Source organism: Falco peregrinus, chromosome 5, assembly GCF_023634155.1.
Source record: "Falco peregrinus isolate bFalPer1 chromosome 5, bFalPer1.pri, whole genome shotgun sequence".
Classification (NCBI taxonomy): Eukaryota; Metazoa; Chordata; class Aves; order Falconiformes; family Falconidae; genus Falco; species Falco peregrinus.
Window position 1 is genome coordinate 20,770,668 of NC_073725.1, and position 25,013 is coordinate 20,795,680.

General features: G+C 45.7%; 1 protein-coding gene across 2 annotated transcripts in view; it reads right to left on the bottom strand.

The window, feature by feature from the left end:
* Positions 1 to 3,167: 3,167 nt before the first annotated feature.
* EEPD1 (endonuclease/exonuclease/phosphatase family domain containing 1) overlaps positions 3,168 to 25,013 on the bottom strand; it is a 63,088-nt gene continuing 41,242 nt past the window's right edge. The window contains exons 3-7 of one of the 2 annotated variants that reach the window (XM_005242196.3): positions 14,081 to 14,191; positions 10,606 to 10,740; positions 9,285 to 9,417; positions 3,768 to 3,962; positions 3,168 to 3,659 (exon numbers count right to left, since the gene is read on the bottom strand). In XM_005242196.3, the coding sequence (XP_005242253.1) occupies positions 3,460 to 3,659; positions 3,768 to 3,962; positions 9,285 to 9,417; positions 10,606 to 10,740; positions 14,081 to 14,191 (774 nt within the window). In that variant the 3' untranslated portion in view covers positions 3,168 to 3,459. The remainder of the gene's footprint in view (positions 3,660 to 3,767; positions 3,963 to 9,284; positions 9,418 to 10,605; positions 10,741 to 14,080; positions 14,192 to 25,013) is intronic. The other variant, XM_027793612.2, reaches the window with a different exon arrangement.

A 25,013-nucleotide genomic window follows, 5' to 3' on the forward strand; every position in this document is an offset into this window, starting at 1 on the left:
CACAATGAGAGGAGACCAACCACCAGGCGTGCCCCCCTCAGCCTCAGTGAGCTTTAAGCTTTTATTCCAGCAGGTGCTAAAAGGTAGAAACTCAACTTGAAAATCCCACCATGCCCCACCAGGAGCCACCTCTCCTCTCGGAGGTTACCAGTGGGAGGACAGAGCTGTCCTGCAGAAGCCACCGCTGCAGGGTCTCACCAGCCACAGCCACCACAGGGACCATGGGCTGTACATCAGCTGTCACCATGTCACCTGGCCAGGGGAGATCTGAGGCTGGCACGTGTCAGGAGGAGGTAAGAGGCAGTGCTTTGTTGTAAGAAAGCAGCCAGACTCCACGCACATGAGCAGAGAACTCCACCACCCTTTGCCATGCACAGGTAAGCCAAGTTGCCTCCCAGAAGTGACCACCTGGACCAAATCAGTCTGTAGCCATTGGTGACATTACTTATGAAGCAGAGCCCAGCCTCACAAAATTTGGGCTCCTGAGAGTATCCCAAAATATGCAAGGCACAGAGCCTGTATCAGGCATTTTGCAAGAAAGACTCACTGTTTCTGTGCCGTTTCCATTGTTTCTGCCTCCCTTGATGCTCCCAGGACAATACAGCCACAGGCAGCTGGGCTAGACTAGCTTCTACTACAGGTGTCTTCAAATAAAATTGCTATACGGGTTTTCTCCTGCAGTCCCAGGAGGAAGTCAGCCACCACTTCAGCTTCTGAACCACCGTAACATGACAAATGCTCTTGGGATCTCCAAAAATCCATCACACTCACAAGTACCTTATCATTCTCCAAGGATGGATACCACACGCAAAAAGCAAAGCAAGCTTTTTAAAACCAGTGAAGTCATCAAGATGGTCAGACGCTGCTGATTCCCAGCACGATGTAACCAGGCACGTACCTTGTACTGATGCTCCATGCAAGGCAGAGCTCCACCTGTAGGTACCAAACTCCTCTTTCCTCCTCCTTCTGACCCTGTAGGGCCCATCTTATTCCAAGGCATCTTTCTACTCACCAGATAATCACCTCTCCAGGCTACAGACCAGCCTCATTAATCTTTGCTACACTCACACCTGACTCACGGGAGGGGCTCAGCTCCTTTCCCCACTGGCAGCCCATGCTAACAGGCAACTCATCAGCCAAAGCAAGGGCCCCTCCTGCAACTGCGAGTGCTGCTGCATGCAGACCACCACCCACGCAGGAGACTGCAGGTGCTTCTCTAGGCTTTGGTGCCTCTGCATTTGTTTACATCTGCAGCAGATTAAATGGGATCTGGCCCTTCTGAGTTTTATTTCTAGAGCTATAAAGTCATTTCAGCCTCCAAACATATTTATTATGGGTAGGGAAACACTACCGAACACTGGATGGTACAAGAGAGTGAGTGTGTTCTTGGGAATTTCATTGTTGCTCACATCATGTGATATTCATTTGACTGAGGCAACTCTATTGCACCCTCACCTATTTTTTGCAGTGGTTCAGTGAGAGTTTCTTGGGGGATCTGGTGCTGCTCAGATTAAGCAAGGGGCAGAAAAATTGTGCATGGTGGAAAAGGACAAAGCAGCAAGAATATGGAATGAAAGCTGGAGCCAAGCTCTACCACTGGTTTCTTTAATGACAGGGACAAATGCCTGCACATCCCATTTTCAACAGAGAGTGCTAAGCAAGTAAAGATACGTTATTGGTCTGATGCTCTGAACTGTTAGTCATTCACTTAACCTCTTGAAATGTCAATGAAACCTCCCTCAGTCTGAGTCACACCCAGGCTACTCCACCTTCCTCCAGGTTTGTTTTTTGTGTATAAGAAAAGCTGTCTGAAGTATTCAGCTGTGTGTGTTTGCATGTGAATTTATTCATTTATTCATCTACCCGAAATGAGATACTACTTCAGAAAGTAAAATAATGAAAATTTTACAAGAATAGGACACTTTTTTGCTCTAAACCCCTCAGTTATCACATCTCCTATCACATCACAGTTATCATTCTCAGGAGTAGTTTTCCCTTTGTTGCCCAATGAGTCATGCCAGAGAGCTTTCCTTTCCGCTCAGCAGCAGAATGTGTGGCCATCTGCAGCCCAGAGCAGAAGGTGCCAGGCTAGCAGGCAGCTCAGCACCTTTCACAGTCAACTGATTTCTTCTGCAGATGCTGAATTGCTTTTTCCAGTCCTTATATGTTCCTCTTCTAGGTCTCTGTTCATTAGTTGCTACTTGAAAACATTTTATGTAGGTGGCAAATCTAATGCTCCATCCCTGGCACTGTCTGCCTAAAGTCCTCCCTGCCCAGGACACACAGAGAAACAAACCTCCTCAGAAGCAGACCCCACCCCTGCCATATGCATGCTGTAGTCAGACTCCCTGTTGCGGTGCCCGGACCAGGCTTATGCAGCAATGAAGCTCAGGAAAATGATGCATAGCTGCCTGGTCTTCCAGAGGGAGACACTGAAAACCCTTAAAAAAAAAAAAATCAATGGGCAGAGGCTGGTGCAACTCATGCACGAGCCTTTGCAGTGATCACAGGAATGTGGTCTCGCCTATACGCTTCCCACCGATGTATGACCTATTTCTCCTTGATGCAGAGCCCTGCTCAGAACACCAGCTCCTCGGCAAAGATTCAGGGCTGCATCTCCTCTCTGATGCCGGCTGCAGGCTCAGAGGGCAAGGGCTTTCCCTGTGAGATCCCCAACAGGGAGCAAAGCAAAGGGCACCGGAGAAGTGGATTAGGTTCTGCAGAAAGACCAGTCAGTGGTTTCCTATCTCCTGAAGGCTGGCGTGCAGGGAAAAACCAACACTGAATGCTGCACGCCAAACAAAACGTCAAAGCTGAGCTGCAGGAAGCCTTTCTGGGGCAAAATGCACCCTGCTGGGAACATGGGGAGAGAGGCAGGGAAGGACAAGAGGCAGCCACGTCCACATGGGGCTGTGGAGGAACAGAGCCTCTCCAGGCTGAGCTGCAGGGACCACTCGGGCCTCTTTTCAGGTCATGTAGGGACCAGCTCCAGCAGCTTTTGCAAGTGCTGAACAGCATTTGCAACTTGTCAAGAATTCCCATGGTCTCTCTCTTTCTGGGGCCTCTCTTATTCCCTCGGTTTACAAGGAGGCAAAGGAAAATAACCATGGCTCCCCCTCACCCCCACAGCAAAGCCCTGCTCGGTTGCGTTTTTAGCGAAGATCCCATACAGTATTAAAAGTACACTTTATTTTCTGTACAATTCTCATCCACATCACCAGGCATGGAAATGGCCACTGTGTCCCCAGCAAAAGTTGCAGATTGCTCCACTGCCATGAGACACTCCACAACTGTCCAGGAGGAACACAAAGCCCCCCAAATTCAAGTGCTGCTGCTTCCTAGGTGTGGGGAGGAGAGCGGGAAGGAGGGAGAGGGCCGTCCTGCCCCGCCGCTGAGCCGCCAGCGAGCAGAGCCTCCAACTGCGCCCCGGGGAGCAGAAGAGGCATCCCCAAGCTCACATCATCGTTCGTGCTTAGCGTGGGAGTCGTTGCGTTCTACCGTCACCCCATTCCCATTCCGTGTCACCTCCTTCCTGTTCCAGTCCTTTTCCAGGTAAAATTCAGCCAGCACGGGGCAGTGGTCCGAAGCCACCCCACCCCAGGACCAGTTATCAGGGATCCACGGGTTTGTAAGACCTTCTCGCACAACAGCCCAGTGGCCTGCACGGAAAAGAATCACAGAGATAAAGGTAAGTAAAGTCACCCGAATTTGACATGCACCACTAACCTAGGCAACGGTTATGTGATCTCATTAAAAAGCAGCTCTACCTGTGAAAACCTTTTTCAAGCTCCGACTGATCCAGATGTTATCCAGCGACTTGGACCCTTGTGGGTTCTTTGTGCTGATGTTGGTGAAGGTGCTGGAAGGGACCAGGTGATGGAACTTCTCCTTCCTCAGGATGTCGTGGTCACTGCTGTCTGGGGCCTGGTTAAAATCTCCAAGGATGATTACGTCTTTTTCTCCTAGAAAACAGGAAAAGTAGAAATGGATGGGAGGAATGGACATCCACCCATCGCTTAAGTACAAGTGGGAGTGAGGATAAATGGGAGGAGAAATAGAAATACTGAGTAGCAAAGCTGTCTTTACTCTGAACGCCTGGAAGAAATGCTCTTTAAAGGCTTTTTCACCGGCTGTTTACTCATGGCCTTTCTCCTCATGACAATGAAAAAGAGCCACTATGCATTTCATGCTTGTTTTTAAATATTATCTCATTTATATTGGCCTCCTTTGCTTGCTATTCACTGATAGCAACAAACTCAAAGACCAGCAGTTCTGGTCTTAGAGGTTTTTAGAAATCTGTGATTGTAAGCTTACTTTTTTCTTTTTCTGCAAGAAACACATGAGCTTTAACTTGTCCTAACATTGTCTTTCTGTAGATTTCCTTTAAGTCAAGGACACTTTAGTGAGGATCCCAGGAAGACACAGCCTTAAGCTGGTATAGACCAGAGTCCCAAAAGTGCAGTGCTTATTCTAACCTTCTGCATGTAAGACATCCCAAAGAACAAGCCTGTGGAGCAGCCTGCAAGCCTGACGGCAGAAGGTGAATTCACAAACCACACGGACACTCCCTGACTACAGCAGCTTTCCTTTGCCTGGCCAGCTGAAGGGATACCGCTGAACTTGGGATGTCTTAGATTTTGTCTAAGGCTGAATTAAAAAAAAAAAAAAAAGAAAAAGAAGGGAATGAATTGAAATGCTCACCGAACAATCCTACCTTCATGTGAATAGAAAATTACCTCGGTTACATCTTCCTTCCAACCCTAATGAAGTGAGAAAAGAAACTCTGGACCCTAATTTCATATCCACAACATGTGCTCTCCTAGCTCCACAGCTGCAGATGGAGACATCCCAGCTGTGCACTGGGGAACGAGGACAATGCACATGTCCCAGTGCCCATCTCAAACCACTGCCAGATTTTTCATCAAACAAAACAAACTCCAGAACGTTGATAGCTGAACGGAGACGTTGCTGAGTTACACCTTGGTACTGGAGGAGGAGGATGTTAAAAGGAGGCGCAAATGCACCAAAAGCTATCCCAAAACTGACTTCAGGGTAGCGATGAGAGTCTGGAAGCTTTTTCCTTCCCGGGATTGAGGTGTGGGTGGAGATGGGGTGGGCTGACAGATTGCTTTACCATAGCTAGTGCTCACCGATAAACCTCCTCGTTTTGCATTGCTGCTGCAGAAATAGCTAGCCAGGAGAGGGAGCGCAAGTTCAACAGCAAAATCTGTTCCACTCCTGTCTCGCACTGCATGAAAGATGATTTGGGAAAGGGCAGGAGAGCAGCGAGACTGATAGTGTATGACTTACAAAAACAAATACTTCAAAGCATGCTGCTTATTAAGATGCAAAGAGGCGATGAAAAAATAGTGAAACTGTGGTTTCTCTACCCTTTGCAATTCACAGATCATATTGTAAATGACATGAGGTTTAAGTATTAGTTTATAAAGTGTTCCTGACAGTGGCCTTCCCACCTTTAAAAAGAAGCAAAAAAACCCAGATCTGAACCTGAGCTATTTTAAGCTCCATCAGAACCCAAAAGAAAACTCAGCGCTTGCCTAATAGGACAATAGTTAGTGCTTGCTGGGAGCTGGTGGTTTCGCACACATCTCATTGCAAAATCCCAAGATCTGTTTGCCAGGACCAGGAAGCCTGAAACGTGACCTCACCAGCTTGGACCTTCAGGACTAATGCTTGCTTAATGGCCCAGGCAGCACTCGGCTTCTTCCATGCTTTCAGTTCAGCCGGAGTGAGTGAGGAAAGGCCATTACAGAAACCTCTGGAGCACATCCTTGGGGCGCAGTGCTTGCAAACGACAGAGAGGCAAGGATCTTAACAGCAGTATCTTGATCCCACACAAAACAGATTCTATTCTATTCTTAAAATACTGACACTTTTTTTTAGCAAATCCTCAAGCCTATTTCCCTTATATGAAAAATCTGTGGAAAAAAATTCTCACAAGTGAAAATTTTAACTGACTGCTCCATTCTGGACAGATTAGAAGTAACAGAGGCTAAAAGACCCAGCACTTGAACATGTGCTCAGAAGGAGGGAAGGAGTCAGCCTGCAGCACGCCCAGGGAAGGAATCGCTGTATTCCTCACCCGTTTAAACTTTTGCGTGCAGAATAACTAAGCGTAGAATCCTAATGCAGTGTAAAGTGGACAGATGGAGTAGGCTGGGGCATGTCAAAGAAGCTGAAACCCCATTTACCACCGGGGAGGGAAAGGGTTGCTTCTGGTCCTCTCTCACAGGAACTCCTGGGGTCCCCCATGACTGCGAATCACCGGGGAAAAGGCCAGGCAGCCCTGCGCTCAGCAGGAAAAGCAGGCAACACCAATTTTCGAGATAACCACCAACTTTATTTCCTTGTCCTGGCGCGCTCTCAGCCCTGCTCCTGCCTCTGCCAGCTCCTGCGACAGCCACGCCATGTGTGATGGCACAGCAATCCTGCATCTTGTCTGCCTCCTGAGACCCCGACAGACGTCAAGCCCCAACAGCTCTTGGCAAACTTAGCAAAAGGTCCAGAAGAATTCATGCCCTTGCCCATAATGAGGGATAACTGATTAAAAACTGTGGTCGCAATGTCCACAGTTACAATCAGCTGGGGGGAGAAGGAAAACAGAGGCAATGCTACTGGTGCTGTGCTGTGATTTTGAGATTTTGAGACTGGCAGGGCTTGTTCCTCCTCAGGACCAGGGCAGCAGAGGCTGCCTGACCCAGAGGCTCCTCAGCTGATGCAATCTGGTCCCTCCTTCTCCTCCCACAGGACAGAGCAGCAAGCGCTCCCTTGCCAACCCAACTTTTACTGTAAAGGTCCCACACTCAGGCTGCAACCTCCCATAAAGACCCAGAGCCTCCAGCTGGTGGGACACGGTGGGATACAGCCCGCAGCAGACAGGCATGTGTCCCATTACCCCTCAGGGGTGCCCCCCCCCATCCCTCGCCTTCACACCCATCGGGCTCTAAACAACCTTGCCCTTGTCAACAGAGAACTCTTCAGATGAGGAAAAAAAGCCTGGTCTGTTTTCAAACGCATCTGCAGATTCACTGCAGCACCAGCGACTTTTAGCACTGCCCGCGGGGGGCTCCCGGCCAGCAAAGCAAAGCGCTGCCACAATTTAGCCCTGCTGTGCCAGCAGGCAGCTGAGGGATTTCCAGTGCCTGCAGAAAGTCTGCAGTGTTGAAATCTGCTCTCCTGCAGCAACCAGGAAACGCTCCTTTGCTTCGTGGCAGTCCCAAGTAGGATGCTCTCCCCAACTTTCCCATGCCCTGAAAGAGTCCCCTTGTAAAGTAAACAGACCCTTAAACCTCTAAATCCTTCCTGGAGACAAGGAGAAGCAGACGATGCGAAGGATGTGAGGCTCCCTACCACCATTCAAAGGTCCAAGCCTAGTGCCTGGTGCATGGGTAACCCATGGAATATGGCCAAGTCAGATGGGAGAAGATGACCAAGCCAACACCCTGGTCCCTGGGTCCAAGCACTACCAGCACACCCAAAACAGCATCTGTGTGCTGCCATGGTCACCACGCTGAAGATGAACTGGTGGAGATCTTAAATGAAGGCAGAAAGGCTGCTGCAAAGAGTTAGCTATGAGCAGCCAACAGCCACCGCATCTCTCTGGTACTGCTGAAGGGAAAGAATGAGGGCGGGGAAAGGAACAAGCACCCGCTGCTCTGATGGGAGAAATATGGGGACACCAGTGCTCGGCATTACAGCAGGCTGTGGGTAGTGACCAGATTTCCTCAGATGTTCATGTGCCTCTTCATAAGAATGGAAGATCACAGAGTAGGTGTCTGTTAGCAAAATGGGAGCAGAAACTCAAATCACTGCAGTACCCACAAACAAATCAGTTCTTATCACCCGTATTTTATGGATTGACTGGGAAGAGATTGAAGGATGGTGGTAATTTTAGGTAGGACATTCATTTTGGTGGGGTAATTCAGTACTTCAAAGTAACATATATGCACTACCATTTGTTTAGAAAACAAGACCTGCATCCCACAAGTTTGGAGGAATCTGAATCTCTTCTTTTGTGAAAGGCTAAGCCAAGAGCAAGCATGCACTAGCATGCCTATTGTATGAAAATAAAAACATGAAATAAAGGGAAGGCCTAACGCCAACAGTCTAAATTTAGATGCAGTGGAAATGCACCTTCGTTGACTTCAGAAGAGCTACACATTTATCTGTGTCTCAGTTCAGCCTTTGGGGATCAAACAAACAATCCTTTTGTTTACCTTCATCCTTCCCAGTTTCAAGGTACTTGGACAAATACTTCAATCAGTAGCACGTAAAAATAGCTCTGACTGACTTCTTGCAGCTTAAAAAGAAAAACAATAGTACACACCTAAAAACTGCAAATACCTCGTGTTATAGAAGAGGGACATTAATGCTTCCAAGTGACCAACCTTGCTAAACTTGGCCAAGCTGAAAATCATCACACATAGCCTTGTAACCCTTATGCATCTTTGTTAAGCAGTAAACAAAAGGCTAGATTTTTCTGTTCCTCTAACAAGATCAGCAACATTTAGAATCTGAACCATGCTGCTCTGCTTCATAGGAAATTGAATTTAATTTGCAAGCTTCAAAGTAAGAAACAAATTCTCAGAAATGAAGTAAGGAAATTCAGCTGCCTATTACAATTCTCATGTTCAGATCTGCATTCTGGTGTCCTGCATCCTGGTGTAAAACCAGAGCAACTTACCTGAAATCAGCAAAATTATCCTGAATGCTACACCCAGGTACCAAAGCAGGATTTGCTCTCTTTTCTCATTAGCAGCCATCTCCTGATTTGCATTGGGTTTTCCCAAGTGCTTCCAATTATCCAAAAAGTAAATATATACAACCTATTGCTTTTGGAAATAAAGCCATTAAACTTTGTTCTGACAGCAGGTAGGTGTAATTTCCACAAAGCACTTGGAATAGGTCTTAACCCTGGTGTCGTGTCTTTTTCTTTTTTTTCTTTTTTTTTTTTTTTTTGGCTGAACTTGCTCTTACACTAGGGTAAAACAGAAGGAACTTTGTTTGAAAAAGTAGTGTCAAATCCAGCAGGATCCCCCATGCTGTTTGTGTTAAGTAGGAAAGACTATAAGATGACGAGCAAGGGAAAAGCACGTTTGCTACGCTGTGCACCATTCAGATACAAATACCGGTGAAGACAGTTGCTGACGAGGATATTTGTGCAACTCGCACTGAGACAGATTTTAGTTGTTTAAAAATTCGTTTTGACTACATAAACTGGCCAGCATGTGTGTGAGAGCTGGCAGGAAAAAAACCTGCCCTACCTTTCAGAGTCTCCTGCAAAGTCTGTGCAAAGGCTGCCAGTTTGTGGCTGTCGTGGTTCTTGCCGGTATTCTCTCCCGTGGAGGACAACAAGGCCAGGTGAAGGTTAACCAGCGTTAGCTCGTTCATCCCAACCTGGGGGAGGAAGGAGGAGAAATTGATGCCATGCAGACAGGGCACAGAAGGTCACAAAGCAAAACCACGCGCCTCTTCCCAGTACTTTTGGTAGTAAGACTGGGTGACTAGGACTCGCTTCACTGTGTATGTGGTGTGCTTTGGTTTGTCTCGTTTTTGGGAGGAAGAGCATTTTGCAGCTTTGTTTTTAATAATGTGATACCCTTTCAGTTCTGGGGAAACTGGTTTGATAAGCAAACAGCTTCGTTCGACCACAGTTGCAGAAAGAAGTTGGCTGCTTATGAAAATCAGTTTATGCAAAACCAGTTGTTAATAAGCTACAAATAATGTCATGGTCATTACATGGGCTAATTACTACTCTCTTGTGATTAGCCCTGGCTCGTCACAGAGACTAACCAAGAAACTTAATGTACCTTGAAAGGAGCTGTTGACTCCCTGCAACCTTCTGCTTACCCTCTGGGACTCATTTGGCACAAGTAATACTTACTCCTGTCATTGGCCTGTTTACCTTATTAATTAATAAATATTAATAATCAATAATTTATTTATCCGTAATTATTTTATTAAGGCTTCTCTCAAAGCATTACCAGACCCCACCATCACAGCCTGTGCAGAGATGGGCTCTCTCCCTTTGCACGTTCGCTTAAGCATGTGTACAAGAACAGCTTCCAAAACACATGTTCTTTTAGATGGGTTCAGCCTAGTGAAAAAGCTTTAAAATGGAAACTGCAGGATGCCAGCGACATAAGATAGATCAGCTCGAGTCTCCCAGGAGCACTGTGCCTTCTACATATACATCTATCTCATCTGGGTATGCACCTCGTCCTTGCTGTGGTAATTTGGTAGAAGCAGAACAAGGTGACTGGTGACTTCTGCCACACTCTTAGTGGGTGTGGATGCTACTGAAGATCCACTAACCCTCACGTGCCCAATGCTCCCTTAGGGTAGGGTTTGCTCCCGCAGCAGCAAAGGCAAGGACTGATTTTGCTGATCTGCCACACATATTAAGGCTCACTAAGCACCTTCCTATAATCAAGTCATGACACAGTGCTGAAGTGATGAGATGGGTTAAAGCCTCATTACAAATTTTTATCTGTTAGAAGACTGTGTCTCTTTCCATCTTATCTTTTTTTTTTTTTTTTTTTTTTTTTTTTTTAACAAAAGATGAACCCTGCAAGGGTCGATTACCTTGAAATGTGCAAGATATGGGTGAGGGTATGAGTGCTTCCCATTGCCATTAGTCTGTGCATTCTCCTGAAATGAGGCATCTTTCAGTTCAATGCCAGCTGTTGTATCCCAGAGGAAGCCAGAATATTCAACCCCCTGGAATTTAATAAAAAAAAAAAAAAAAAAAAAAAGAGAGAAAGAAAAACTAGTAGCAAGAAGGTAAAACCAAAACATTCTGCCCAAATGCAGCCCCCTGGTTGAAACTTTGACCCACAAGTTTCAGTACCACCGTTTCTGTTGGCAGTGGCATACATCACTCCCAAAACACGCAGTGGCAGTAAAATATGATGCAGGTTTATATCTGGGCTTAGCGCCTGCTGAGGGCAAGAAGCCCAACTCACTGTGCACAAGTGTAAAGGAGAAACAGCATCCTGGGCTATCAGCAGGAGATAAAAAGAGCAGGTGGAAAGGCTTCTTTGGCCCACCCCGGGCAAACCCCCCTGAGATGTGGAAGGTGTGCTTCCCAGGCAGCTCCACTGACTTCACTGCAAACTGAGTGCACCGAGCTGAAACACACTGTTCTGCTCCTCACAGCTCCTTGCGCCTGCAGGCTGGCCATCACACACCCAGGGAACTTCAGCACTGCTCGGGCCAGCCAAGGATTTTATAAATTGTATTATCTTACACAGGTGGAGTGCATTCAGGACCGCCGCAGGGGTGACAGATAAAGATGCTGCCTCTTGTGCGTGTGTTTGGGCTGGTAGTGTCCTCGGTCCCCTCCTAGTCCAGGCAAGCCATCAGATTCTTCTGAGCGTGCTCAGTAATGAGGTAGTTTGTTACCCATTTGTCTGACCCTGAGCTCAGTGCCTCGTGGTCTCAATGGGTGACTGCTAGGACTTGCAGTAGACGATGCTGCATGCTTTGTTCTGTCCCGCCATGCCGTATGCCACCTTGCAGCCTTCTGTCACCCACAAGCTAAAAATACCTGAGCTCATTCAGTCTCTTGGTGTGAAATATGGTCTAGACCTCTCAGTCCTTCTCTATCTCTTTTCCAGCTCAAACATTTCATGCTCAGCTCTTCACTCCTTTCAGCTCTATCATCCTGCATGGTTGTTTTTGGTTTTGGTTTTTTTTTTATTACTTTGGGATGTGGAATTAGCATTTTCAGAAAGCTTCCCACCCCAATCACACCAGCAGCAGTATTTAATTCAAAGCCTGACAGCCTCTCCTCCCACCACCCAAACACCATTTTCTTTGGTATTACTCAAACCCTCTTCCCTTAGCGAATGGTAATTAAATCCATCACAAGGAAGAGGGGTTTTTCTATTTCAGCTGCAATAAACAAGTGCTCTGCTGACTTCCCATAAGCCTTGAAAGAAAACATTAAGGTTGCCTAAAATCCTTTGCTAGCTCCTTTGAATAACTCACCTTCAAAATACCGACAAAATTATTCCACCATCTGGAAGTCTAAGGTCTGAAACTGCTATAGGAAAAGATGTGGAAGAGTAAGCCTGCTGTCAACAGCTGTTTGGTATTTCCTGGCTCCAGCCTTCGCGTCCACATGGTGATCAAAAGGCATTGCTTGGTTGAAGGCCAAATGCCCACGGATGGGTGGAAGCACCAGCCTGAAGCACCATCCACCACTATTTAACCCTGCAGAGTGTCCCGAGACCAGCTGGTGCCAAAGACACTACGTACTCAGGGTGACACCGTGTTACTTCACTGCATTGCATTTGTGTCCCCGGTGTTCAAACCGGACAGACTCATTAACCGACCCAAGGGGTAAAGAGACTTCTTGGCTTAGTGGAGGGTTCTCCAGCACAGCCGGATTTTTGTTACAGCAGCTAAAAGGAACAGCCACACTTCTTACCTTGGCCACAGATGTCTCCCATATTTTTGGGAACCATTCATGCTTACATCTCTACCAGTAAAACAAGACAGATGATGATTTTTATTTACCCGGCCCACAGTCAAAACTTTCATTGTTATCTTTGGAAACATACTTTATCTTTTCCAAAAGAAATATCTTTTGGAAACAAAAAAAGGAGAGAACCGACTAAAGATTCTGGATATAGAAACTCTGAGACAATTATTCATAATTCTTGGAGGGGAAAAAAAGAGCAGAGGGAACAACTTCGACCACTTTACACAACTTTTTAAATTCAGTGTTTTAACAATCTGGCCTAACAAGAGATTCCAAAGGAAAATTGTAGCCAGGAATAAAAATGTCCTGAAGGGGATTTACACTCTGCATCAGAATTAAATGTAAATTGCATTAAACCTCAGACAATTCGCACCCTCTGTGTCTTTCTAGTGGCAGCCAGAGTCCAGTCCTTGCACTGCTCACATGGTGGGTTTTGCTTTGGTGGTTTTTTTGGGTTTTTTTCCTCATTCTTGGATTTTACTCAGAAGGGCAATGAAAGGAGATGCACCTCCAAAAACATCAGTCTAAAAACAGTGAATCGTGATGCAACCTGATTTGGAAAAGTCAAATTAAGGAAATGCAGATTCTGAGCAGCGATTACGGGAGACAGCTGTAGCCACATGTTTAATAATGACAGTGCTCAGAACAGATAGAGACAGTCCTATGTACTGCTGGGCACTATTCATTACATGACAGGTCTCGGTTCCTGCTTCTGCCGAACAACAACATCCACACTGCAATAACTTCATCATCAGAATGATCCCATGCAGCAGCAAGCCCTAGGAGGACCTTGCTCTGAAAACTCATTAGCACCCTTAAAGGGAAAAAAAAGAAACATCCCTTGGGAGAAACTGCTTTTGGGCACCGTTAGTGGTGTCCAGCCCGATGTAGCTATACCTTGAATACTGTCATGGGTAGCAGGTGCAGCTGTCACCACCTTATAAATGAGGACCTCACTGCAGTACATTTCTATATTCCCACAGCAGAAGATGCTGCAGGGAAAAGCACAGAGCAGCACGGTGCAGATTTCAAAGGGAGTCTAGCATTTTAAACACCTGCGCAGAGCTCTTTGGGGAACACATAAGATAAACTCCTCTTTCAGATGAGGATGGCAGGCTGCACAGCTCCTCTGCGGGGTCTTCACTTGCAAACTAGGAAAATGGGGAGCCCTTCTGAATGCCAGCCTGCGAGGGGCTAGGGAACAAGCTCAGGTGCCCAGCACAAAAAAATTCAGAAGTACTGCAGCCTGCCAGGGGCAAAACCAAGGACTCTTTCCTTCTCCTAACATGTAGCCTTTCTTCTGTATTTCTATGCTGCTTTTATCCACCATACCTCCCCCAAACACACACACCTTCCTCCGCAGAAGTGTGCCACAGGCTGAGGAAAACAATTCTTCCAAAAAATCAATCGCACAGCCAAACTGAAAGCTATAAGAGCAGCTTAAAACACAAGAGATGCAAACACTGTCAAAAAAAATTTGCAAAATGTTTTGCCTTAAACATTCAAAATACGCCCTTGGTTAAAGGGGACAAAAAAACCAAAGCCACAGTTCAGACATGGGGATTAATGTACCTTGTGTAGCTGGCCTGAGGGTTTTTCGGAAACAACACCCTTCCAACATCCTCTAGGGCCCTTCCACTTGCGGATGTTTGGCAGCGTTGGCTGGTTCAGCTCCATACAAAACTAGAGAGAGAGGAAAGGGGTAAAAAAAAAAAATCAGCTTGGTAGGGTTTTAAAAAAATTGCAAAATAAAGCATGTAGCAAGGCATTGGTATGAGATGGGGGGACAGGGTGCACTCTCTGCCCTCCCTGAAGGTTCACAAAGGAAATGGTCACACCCCAGGCTGACTCACCCCCAGCTGGAAGTTACATGAAGATAAATAAAAATTAAAATAATTCAGTGAAAATGCCACGAATAAATCATTTCTCCCTCAGACTCTTTTTTTTTTTTTTTTCCCCTCCAAAGCCATTTGTTTGACTGGAAAGGAGGCTCCTCTGTGCCACCTCCAAAGATGCTGACTGCACCGCATCCCACCCCCCTAGGGGCTTCACCAACAGCTGCTGAATTCTCCCGGGGGGCAGGAAGCCCCCGTGGTGTGGCTGGATCCACTCCAACACTGAAGCCAAGGTGCAACACAAGAAGAGTAACCAAGCTCAATAGCTGGCGTTTGGGGTTAAGGCTCCTCTGACTTTACACCAGGGACACATGCTTGAGACTCACCGTGCACAAAAGGATCAGCTGCACATTTGCACCTGGATCCAGCAGATCCTTCTGTCACCATCGTGTGTCCAAGCACACGGTCAGAGCTATAGAGGCTGCGCCCTAATGGCCAACACAGCAGGGATGCTGTAACTGTGGACACCACGGAAAGCCCTCAAGTCCACCTGGGTAACATCTTGGGATTGAAATAATAATACAGCTACTACGAATAAAAATAATAACAGCAACAACAACAATAATAAAACCAGCAACAATAATGAGAAGAATAACAACAACAACTATGCCCTGGAAATTCTGGAATCTGAAACCCCTTGATAAGGGCAATATAGAAGACTTTTTGCCAGGAGTTTCAAAATAAAGGGGTTTTTTTTGAAGGCAGGAAGAGCTACAGCCTTTTGCAAAGCTGCTGTCAGGACCAGCAGCCTGGAGCTGGCAGCCCAGCACCCCAGCCACGCAGCAGCTCTGGCTGCGGAGAAAGGGGCTGGTGTAAAGTAAATCGCTGTAGAAGGGCAACAGGGGCTTCCACTGTGCCTTGTTTTGTTATACCTGACGCTGGAGTACCTGCGTTGAAACACAGAGGTTTTTCACAATGAAAGAGTATCCTCAGACAAAATCTTGTATCCAGCGTGTCCCTCCAAATCAAGCAGCAGTTTAATGCAGAGAGGTTTTCAAGGCGAATGGTAACCTCCCCTAGACAGTGTCTCTTTGCAGTAGGACATGCCAATGTTCATAGTGCTAGAGTGATAAACTGCATGGATGTAAGTGCTTCCTACATGGGTATCAGCAAAATGATGGGACAGCTATTCTCACGTTTATTATATCTTTTGACTCAAAAATAAAAACCAAACCCTGCTCTTTTCCTAACTGCCTTGTCTGCAAGTTCCTGGAGGCTGAAGCTGTAAGCTTCTTAGATACGCGTAACCCCTTTTTGCCTCGAAAGGCTGAGTCATTTTGGTTGCACACCCAAAGTGAAAGTGCTTGGCACATGTTTGAAAACGGTTTTCTGAAATGCAGAGATCAGATGGGGCTTCTTATTCAAGATGCCACTTTAACATACCGCGTTATTGTCTGCTATATACCTTCAGGCAGCACTAGGGCTGGGCTGATTTATGAAGTGAGAAGGCACACCGGGTGTCTGCACAACCTGGGAACACAGCTCTGCTCTCAACCGATTACCAGGTGCTGCCCTAATAGACACAATAAATCACAGCAGCAACAACTTTTCATTCCTGATGTAATTCGGATGACTTTGAACAGCATGAATTTGGTGAATGAGTTTTCTAACATTTAAATAACTTAAATGAGAGAAAAAAAAAATGGTTGAACTGTAACCCAAAAAAAGAGTTAACTTATCTCTGGGTTGCAGCTGCCTAAAAAGTCCAGCCAGCATAAAGTATACAACAGAGCTAAACAAATCCTACAGAAACAATCACCTTATTAAAAAGAGCATCTGCAGTCAACTAGTTTGAATATTTTGTTTCTGCCAAATTGACTTTTTGTTTGTTGTTTGGGTTTGTTGGGGTTTTTTTAGGTCTTGATTTAACTTTGCTCATACAAAAAGATGAAAAATAAGATTACACGCTTTGCTCAGAAAAAAAGCCATCAGCCCATTCTGGGTACGGTTGCATCAAACGGAGAACTTGGCCTACAGCAGCTGACTTTAATCTGTGCCCATTTTCCAGGGTTTACAGGCACACAGATTTTTAAGCCGTGACAGCATACTTGCTTAGGTCATGTTTTTTTGCTGAAGTGAGAAGGGCATTTCTCAAATCATGTTGTTCTGCTCACAAAACCCAATGTCAAACAACATTACACTTTCCCTCATACGGTAAAAATATACAGACAAGCTCCTAGCCCACATTGGAAATAAAAAAAATGCCCTTCCTCCTCTGCAAAGTTGAGTTAGAGCTATGCCAATCCCTTTGAGAAGCAGTTCTTCGAGTGTAAAGAAAAATCAAAATTAAAATCTCAGTCAGTCAAAACAACCTTTTTTCCCCCCCAAATCCTCCTAAGGAAAAAGTTCTGGTTTTCTTTTTCTCTAGAGCCTTTCAGGCTGCAAGTTAATCAGCTTCTTCATTAAGTCCTACACATACTGAGTCAAAACGCACACACATAGTAATCTACCAACAGCACCAGCGCTTATTTACAAGGATGCCCTGGACTACGCCTATGCCACGGCCACCTTTCTTGCTGGGTGCTGGTTTTTGTTGGGTAGGCCGTGCTGCTGGCGAGCGGGAACTCGGCAGCGCCGGGCCCCAGGCACGCTCTAAGCAAAGAGCCGCCTGTGCTCTTGAGGGGTCAACCCCCTTGTGCCAGGTACCTGCCCATTGCCCCCATGTGGCCTGCAAGATGCCAGCATGGGCCCACCACCCCAGGAACTGGGACAAACCCTGTCGCCTTCGCTCATCAGCAACACATCACTTTCCCAAGCAGGGAGGATCCAAAGATGTAATTACCCTTTGTCCACCCTGATAAGAAGCCAGTGCCTGTTGCTCCCAGCCGCTCCAGAAGCGGAGACAGGTACAGGAATGAGCTTGTGACTGATGCTGGAAAAGAACAGAGGGCAGCTGGAAGAAGCTGGGAAAACACATTTGAGGAGGGACTGGAGCGTGGAAGGCAAGGGGTCTTGGACTTGGGAGCAGGGAGAAGAATGTATCCTGGGCAGGCACATGCTAGAGGTTATAACAGAGTTACAGACTCCCTAACACACCCACCTGCCTCCCCAAGACACTCCAAGCACTGCCAGCAAGAGCATCTAATTTATGCACTAAGCTAAATCCTTTCCAGTGCAGTAACTGCCCCGCTAGGAGAGATGCCGGTGAGCACCCTGCAGCAGCCCATGAGCAGACCTCACCACCTCTTGTTCAGGATGCGACTCCCAGGTTAATCTTTGTTTCAGGTTGTATTTGTGCAGCCAGTCCCAAACCAGGCGCAGCAGGGTCACCTCTCCCAGATGCTGACATCGTTCCGTGCTGTGTCACGTTATTCCTGTAACACCAGCACTGGGGACCACACCGAGCCAGCGACCTCCCTTGAGGTGAGTACCTCTGCTCAGAATGAGGGTGCACTGCCTCTAAACCCTAAGGAAACTAAATGTGACCCAGAAAAATAATGTCTTAGGGCTTAATATATTACACATTTCTTACTAGACAGTGATTCCTCGTTTGAGGATGCTTTCACACCAGACCTGGAGTCAGAGCAGAGGCTGTAAGGAGGGTGAGGAGAGAAGGGACAGTGAGGAGGAGATTCCAGGGTGAGCCTGCTGTTATGACATGGTACGACTCAGTGCAGTAATCATTGCCTGAACTTTAGAAAGCCACTCAAAGCAATTAACTGTCCATTTCAGTTAATTACCGCAGAAGCTTTCAGGCCAAAAGGGCACTGCAGTAAACGTAAACAACAACTTCATTGAAGCAAAGGTGATTTTGATTTCTCTTAACTAGGAGGAGAGATGAGAGCTAGGGAATAAATATTACATTTCTAGATGTCACATACACACAGTTCCTTTATTTTTAAGTAGAGGGGCATGAAAGGTGAGAGGGAGCAGCCTTTAATGAGTATCAGAGATCCACACCAAACAAAGGAAAGGTCAAAGGCTTCAGGACTGTTGTCCTGGTGCAGCCACACATGGCAATGCAAAGCAAGCCAAGAGGGGATGCAGGACACAGCATGGCCAGGATGCTCAACGTGCTTCTGCAGTTGAACAACACTGCATCCACTTCCCACAGGCAGAAGCAACTAGGAAGGGGACACAGAGGAGCACCAGACCTTTCAGTTCCATCTGGATTCTTCCATAACCAAATATAACAGCAGGGAAAGGAAGCGTTATTATGGCTAAAGCCTGAAACAGAGACTCACTGTTGGATCCCACTTCCCACCGACAACAGTGTTGGCCTCAGGCCTTCGCTGCCTGTTTGCCTTTCCCCCAAGTGCATCCCTTTCCTGTTTGCAAAAGTAGCCAAAAAATACACACACAAGAAATATATGCATGCACTGGCATGGGGGATGCACTCACGAACACTATTCAGAGGAACCATACAAATAACATGAGAGAAAATTGGTGTGGCCCTCTGTTAAGACAAAACATTTTTCACCCATTCAACCAGTCCCTTCTAAAAAGGTTTCATTAAAGACTGCATAATATTTACTGTTTGTGTTGCTCAAGCATTGATATTACATAAAGGCAAATGAAACTTGGCAGGTGGATGGGGGTCTGATAGACAGATAATTATGAGTGTTTTCAAAGGAGAACCACCCCCCTCCAGGGAATCAGTTTCAGTCTCAGCCATATCTGCACATTTGTGTTGGAAAAAGTTTTCTGCTTCTCCCTCTTGGGTCATACTTGGCCAACACCATGAAGTTAGAGCTGAAAAGACAAGTAACCCATCTACTGAAAGTGTAACAGCCACAGAACTAGTCTTGGAAAACTCATCTGTCCCTTCTGCCACGCTAGAGTGTCCTCTTTGCACTGGGTCATCGAGACCTGGAGCAATACTTTCCCATCCTTTATGTACTGGTTTGTTGTTCCTAGAGCTAAACCAAACCATCCAGACCAATGTCCAAATAAATGCTTGCCATCCTCCATGTTATTCACAAACATTACCTAATGCATCCTTCAAAGAGCTCTATGAACTCATTGTCAGCAGTGAAATCAAGGCAGAGCCCCTCAGCAGCAGCCAAATCCTCAGAAATGATACAGTACCTATAGGCACAGTCACCACCTCTATGTGCCTTTGCACGTGACGGACATACAGAGCTCATTTGTTGGACTCATGTGCATGCATATTGGGACCCCGAGCCCTGGTCCATCTGAAGGCACCTACAGCTTTTTCATCAGCTTGAACAGGAGTCATTTCTTATGGAAAATGTGCTGCTTCTGCTTGTTAGAGTGCATCCCAGCAATTCAGATGGACAGAAATCCTTCCTTTGGTAATCAGATTCTCGCTCAGCTCCTAAATGACTCCTCCAGGCACCATGTTACGGACTGGAGAGCAAACATGCACTGCAGCCTCACCGCCTGGCAGCCCCGTGGCGATCCCAATTCCCGGCTTTGCACTAAAGACCACTTCTAAGCTTAACACTTCAAAAAGGCAACTTCTGGGACTGAGCTCCTCTGAGGAGACAGGATGAGAAAGGCTTATTTTTCAAGCCCAGCTATACATAACTAACTAACTATATATACATATACACACACATATATATACACACATAAATAACTAGAAACTAAGTCGTCCAAGCCCGCTCTGCCTGCTTCAGACGGGGGTAATTCTGGGTCCACAGAGAGGCACCAGGAGCCTGAAAGCAAAGCACCAGAGGACTCCATCATTCAGGCACCCCTGGGGTGAGGTAGCAGCTACATGATGCACGGCAGGATTGGAAAGCTTTTCAAACGGAAGGCATCGCTTCCTGCGTCAGGTACCTGAGCCCCTGCATCAGCCTGGTCCCGTTTTGAACCAGCCCGTGGATGCAAATCCAGCTGGACAGGTGCCTCTCTTCCCACCACTGCTGTGTTACTCACCCATTGTACTTCATGACTGTGCGGGAAATAATTATGCTGATAAGCTTAACATTATGCATGTAATGATTTGTTTCCATATACGAACTTGTTTGAATCAAATTAGATATTTATTTTTTTAAGTCAGGCTTTACAGAATCAGTTGGGGAGTGGTAGTAGCCTAAGTTTGCACTCCCAAGTTATTTGTTTTCTTTTTTGAGTGCTTTTTTTGGAAAAATTTAGCGGTGAGTTTCTACACTGCCCTCCCAGATGAGTTACAGCTCACCACAGCCACCCAACTGCTTAATTCTTTGTAATATCTAAGAGGAAATTACTTTCTTTATCTTTGAATATATGATTAAAAAAACAGATTTAGCCCATAAAATCAATTCTCTGCTCGCCTTTAATCATAGTGTTCCCAGGACAACAATGCAGATCATTCACGGGTGTGTTCTCCTACCTTCATCCTAAACAAAAGTGATAATTTATATAAACAATGTCTTTTTATAGATCTTCAAAAGGAAGACGCGGAAACCTTTGGTGCAGAACAGCAAAACAACTGAAAGAAGAAATGCCATAACTCCCCTAACACATTTTAAGTGCTGGGTCCACTGCTGAAGAATTACGGGATGCTCAGCCACCTACAGTCAAAATGGGACACACAACATCTTTCAGTCAGTTTGCCGTTTAATGGGAAGTTGTCTTCACAGATGCTTGGTAGAAACCTGTGCTGCCCTTCCCCTGTGGAAAAGAGCACCCACATTTGCCAACCTCCATGTAGGAGTTTTGTGGGTTTTTAATTTTTCATGTTTCCATTCACAAGCCGAGCTTTTTCCTTGTACTTCATGGGACAGACTCATTTTGCAGAAGATATTTCCTGACTACTTCTTTTTGTACCCTTAAGGACTTCTTTTATTTTTAAATATAATACAGGACTGAAGGCTCAAGAAGTTGGCAGGGATGGTCACAAATCTTTGCAATCTATTCTTGAAGCCTTTGCAAAAGAGTGTTTTGTTCTGCATAAGTAGGCGGTGTAATCATTAGCAGCAATAATGGCATGCTAAGGGAACCGGTGTGATATAAAGAAGAATAAAAAGCAGCCTCATGACTATGAGGTTACCTTTTTCATCAAGCTGCTTTTAGGAGAGATGAATGGTTGAATTCAAACACTTTTGCTACACTTTTGTTGTCATAAAACAGCCTGCTCAGCTGGTTAGCGGTGCTACCATCATAGCCACTCCAAGACTGAATTATTTACTTAGTACAATGTTGTCTGTTATAAATACGCAGGTGCTTTTCCAAGTTTTTTCCCCCAACTCATTATTTCCAAAGGAAGAAGAGTAGCTTCATTTTGCCACTTCTGGCACCAGAGATAGACCTCTCTGGGAACACAGCTATATGCTTAGGGAAGGTATCACTGAGATCAGCAGAGCGGTGCGGCATCAGATATTTCAGAAATACTGCTGTAAGTGTATTACTACAGCTACTGCTTCAAGCAGTGACCGACACAAGGAGATTGCACAAAGTGAGCTACTGCACTTTTAGGCAGAGCCCATGTACTTCGCTTTGACCTGTTCTGCCACCGCTCTGCACCGCCAGGGACTGTGCAGATGCTCAGAGACCAAAGCGGCATGCTCACGTGCACTAGATATAAGGCACCGGGCAACTAGGAGTCGGTGCCTTTCTGGGAACCCCTCATTATTTTGGGGTTTTTTCCTGCTTAATTCCCAGGCCAATTCTTTTCTCATGAAATGTGAAACTCAGGAATCGATTTCTGCGGTGTGGTGTAAAACCATAGCACCGCCAGTACGACCTTACTCACCTAGGAACTGCTCACACTACCTGAGGTGAAAATCAGTTTATCAGAACCTAGCCCTTAATATGGAAAGCAAAACCATAGCACCGCCAGTACAACCTTACTCACCTAGGAACCGCTCACACTACCTGAGGTGAAAATCAGTTTATCAGAACCTAGCCCTTAATATGGAAAGCAAACGGGAAAACATCCTATGAAACATTAGACCCAAATAGTCTTGTTCATAACAATAATAACCAAAAAAAACCCCAAACAAAACCAAACCAACAAAAAAGAAACCATCCAGTGAGCTGTATCGAATTGCCACGATCAAAATCTCCTTACCCGTACATTGCCTTCAGCCAGAGGAAAAGAGGAGGGGAAAAAAATGTGCTAATACAAAAGAAGAACAAACAAACCCAAAAGGGAAAAGGGAGATTACAGCTTTGAATGTTATTAATCAAGGAAAGCTGCTTGAGCATGTAAAATAACTAGGTCTCCCTCTCCACTCCCATGATAAAAATTTACTAATTTCCAGAGGTGCTGGAAAGTGACTTGGGATTTTTTTTTTGGTGGGTTTTTTTATTTATTTAAAAAATTGTGCCCTCCTGACATGTGCATGGTGGTAAAGACAGATGGGACCGTGCTGATGTGCAGTATGAGAAGGAATAAAAGTAGTGTGTTAAGAAAACTGCTGTGACACAAGAAAAAGGCACAGCCCTCATTATTACAAGGTCCCCATTTGGCTGCCTCTACAGTGCCTTGCATCAAAAATAGTTATTCACTGGGCATTTTACTTCCATCCATTTCTTTTCTACTGTTAGTATAACTGTTTTCCCCAACAGATTTACATCTCTGCTTAGAGCAAGCATTCCTTCCCGTGGTACGAACACAAAAACAAGGAAGAGAAAAATATAAAATATGACTCACAACCATTGCCAGTCTCAAATATTTATTCTTACTTTGGGCATTGGTTATGCCACTGTACAGAACACTGTGCCACCTTCTGTAAAGTTATTTAAATCTATCTCACATCCTATTCCATTACTTTTTTTAGAAGGATCTCTTCCAGGCTGCTAGCATTAGGACATGTCATCTCACCCTTTTTAAAAAAATCTCATACACATCTCAGACTGTTTTCCACACCTCTAGCCCCTAATTTAAAGAGCCTGATTTGATACTGATTCCCCTCTGAAGTTGCACATTCTTTACTTACAGGTCTGCATGAGTAACAGATGGTTTTCTGTCTTCATGCACTACCGCACCCTCCACAGAGTCTACGGGACTGTCCTCCAGCCCTGACCAAAGTTCTGCTCTAACAAATGCCATGGGCTCTGGCTCCCCACAGAAAGCATATGCATTACTTAACGATTTGGGCTGACATTAAAACACCCTTGCTGCTATGTTGGCCTATTAAAAAGGAAAAAAACCCAACCCACTCTTCCCCAAAGTTGCTGATAATTCTTAGAAGTGGTCCTGTTCTATGAACTTGCTTTGCCATCTGCCATCTTCTCGAAGAAAGCCAGAAAAAGGACTGACTAAGGACCTCTATTACTTCTACCACCCACAAACAAAACTTAAACACATACCAGCATTTGTAAACACATTATTTTCTCTTTCTCCTTGTTCCAGAAGTGCAGAGAATTACTTTACTAATGGGTGAGGTTTGCTTCTGTTCAGGGACAAGATTAGATGCCTCACAAGAGCATGCCAAGCTAGTGCACCAAGCAATCTCCACACCACCACTTCTCAGAGAGGTACGGCCATGCTCTAGGGGAGCAGAGGGCATCTCCTAAAGGACAACATTTTAAGAGCAATCTGTGCTCTCCACAGCTCCCTGTGATGTCTACAGCTCGGCTTCTAATGTTTTGTTTATCGAAGTCCACAGATCATCAGAACATTGACGGACAATGCAACTCAAGATTAAAAATTCCAGCCAAGACCAAAGATGCCAGAGATATTAGTAGATGAGGGCCTGTGCTTCCAGCACCACTGACCACTTGATGGTAGTTTGCAGCAGAGGGGCCTGGAAAGACAAGGTCCCATACCAAGAGATACTGAAATCATCACGGAGCTGGCCAGAGCTATAAGGTCCACCAACACATCTCCTTAAGCTTCTAGCCATCTAGATGCCTCCTAGAGGACAGAATGGAGGAGAAGAATTGAAAAGCCAGAGGCAAACACTATATAGCTGCAGGGTTCCCAAGTCAATTTAGTGGGTAGGATAATCCCAAACAAGCCTCCTGTATTGCAAGAAACGGTGTCAACACTGTTTTCAGGTCCACCCAGCCAAAAATGGTTCCTTCACAATAACAGCTATACTTCCCTTCGCCCTGAGATTTCTTGACCTCAGGGGGTGAAGTCTGCGAAAAAGACTTTGCACCCCAGAGTCCCACCTGCACTCAGATAAACAAGCAAGCCAAGGGAAAGAGATAGGGGGAAATACAGGAAGGGTGCGGGAGAGCAAAAGGGTAAGTAATAGGGAATAAGATAAGAAAAAGAATTAAAACAAAATCAGTTGGACAATTTGTAATAATCTCCTTTTGCTCTGAGCGGTCAATCATGGACTACATGATGGCTTTGAAGGAACAGGGCAACCTTCTTCAGCTGATGAATTATGCAGAAGTCCATCCCAAGGGTGAAAAAGGCAAAGGAGACAGTGAGAGACTGGACTCTACCTCTCCTCTCTAGAAATGGGGAACAGAAAAATAAGGCAGCAACAGGGCTGGAAGAGACTGATGAAAGGTCCCGACTGAGCCAGTGGCCACATCTACACCTCCTTTTTCTGTTCTCTGAAAGCAAGACTGCCATTTCCTTAGCTGACTCTAGAGGACATCCACATGCACTTAAGTTTCAAATGAGTCAACCTCTTTCTGGAAAGGATAGTTCTAAGAACAGGCAGTAAATATAACTCATTTACAGCAACTAATTCTTTCACTGCCAATTGCCTTATCATTTTTTAACAGCTCTGAAGTGAAGCAAGATTGCAAGATGG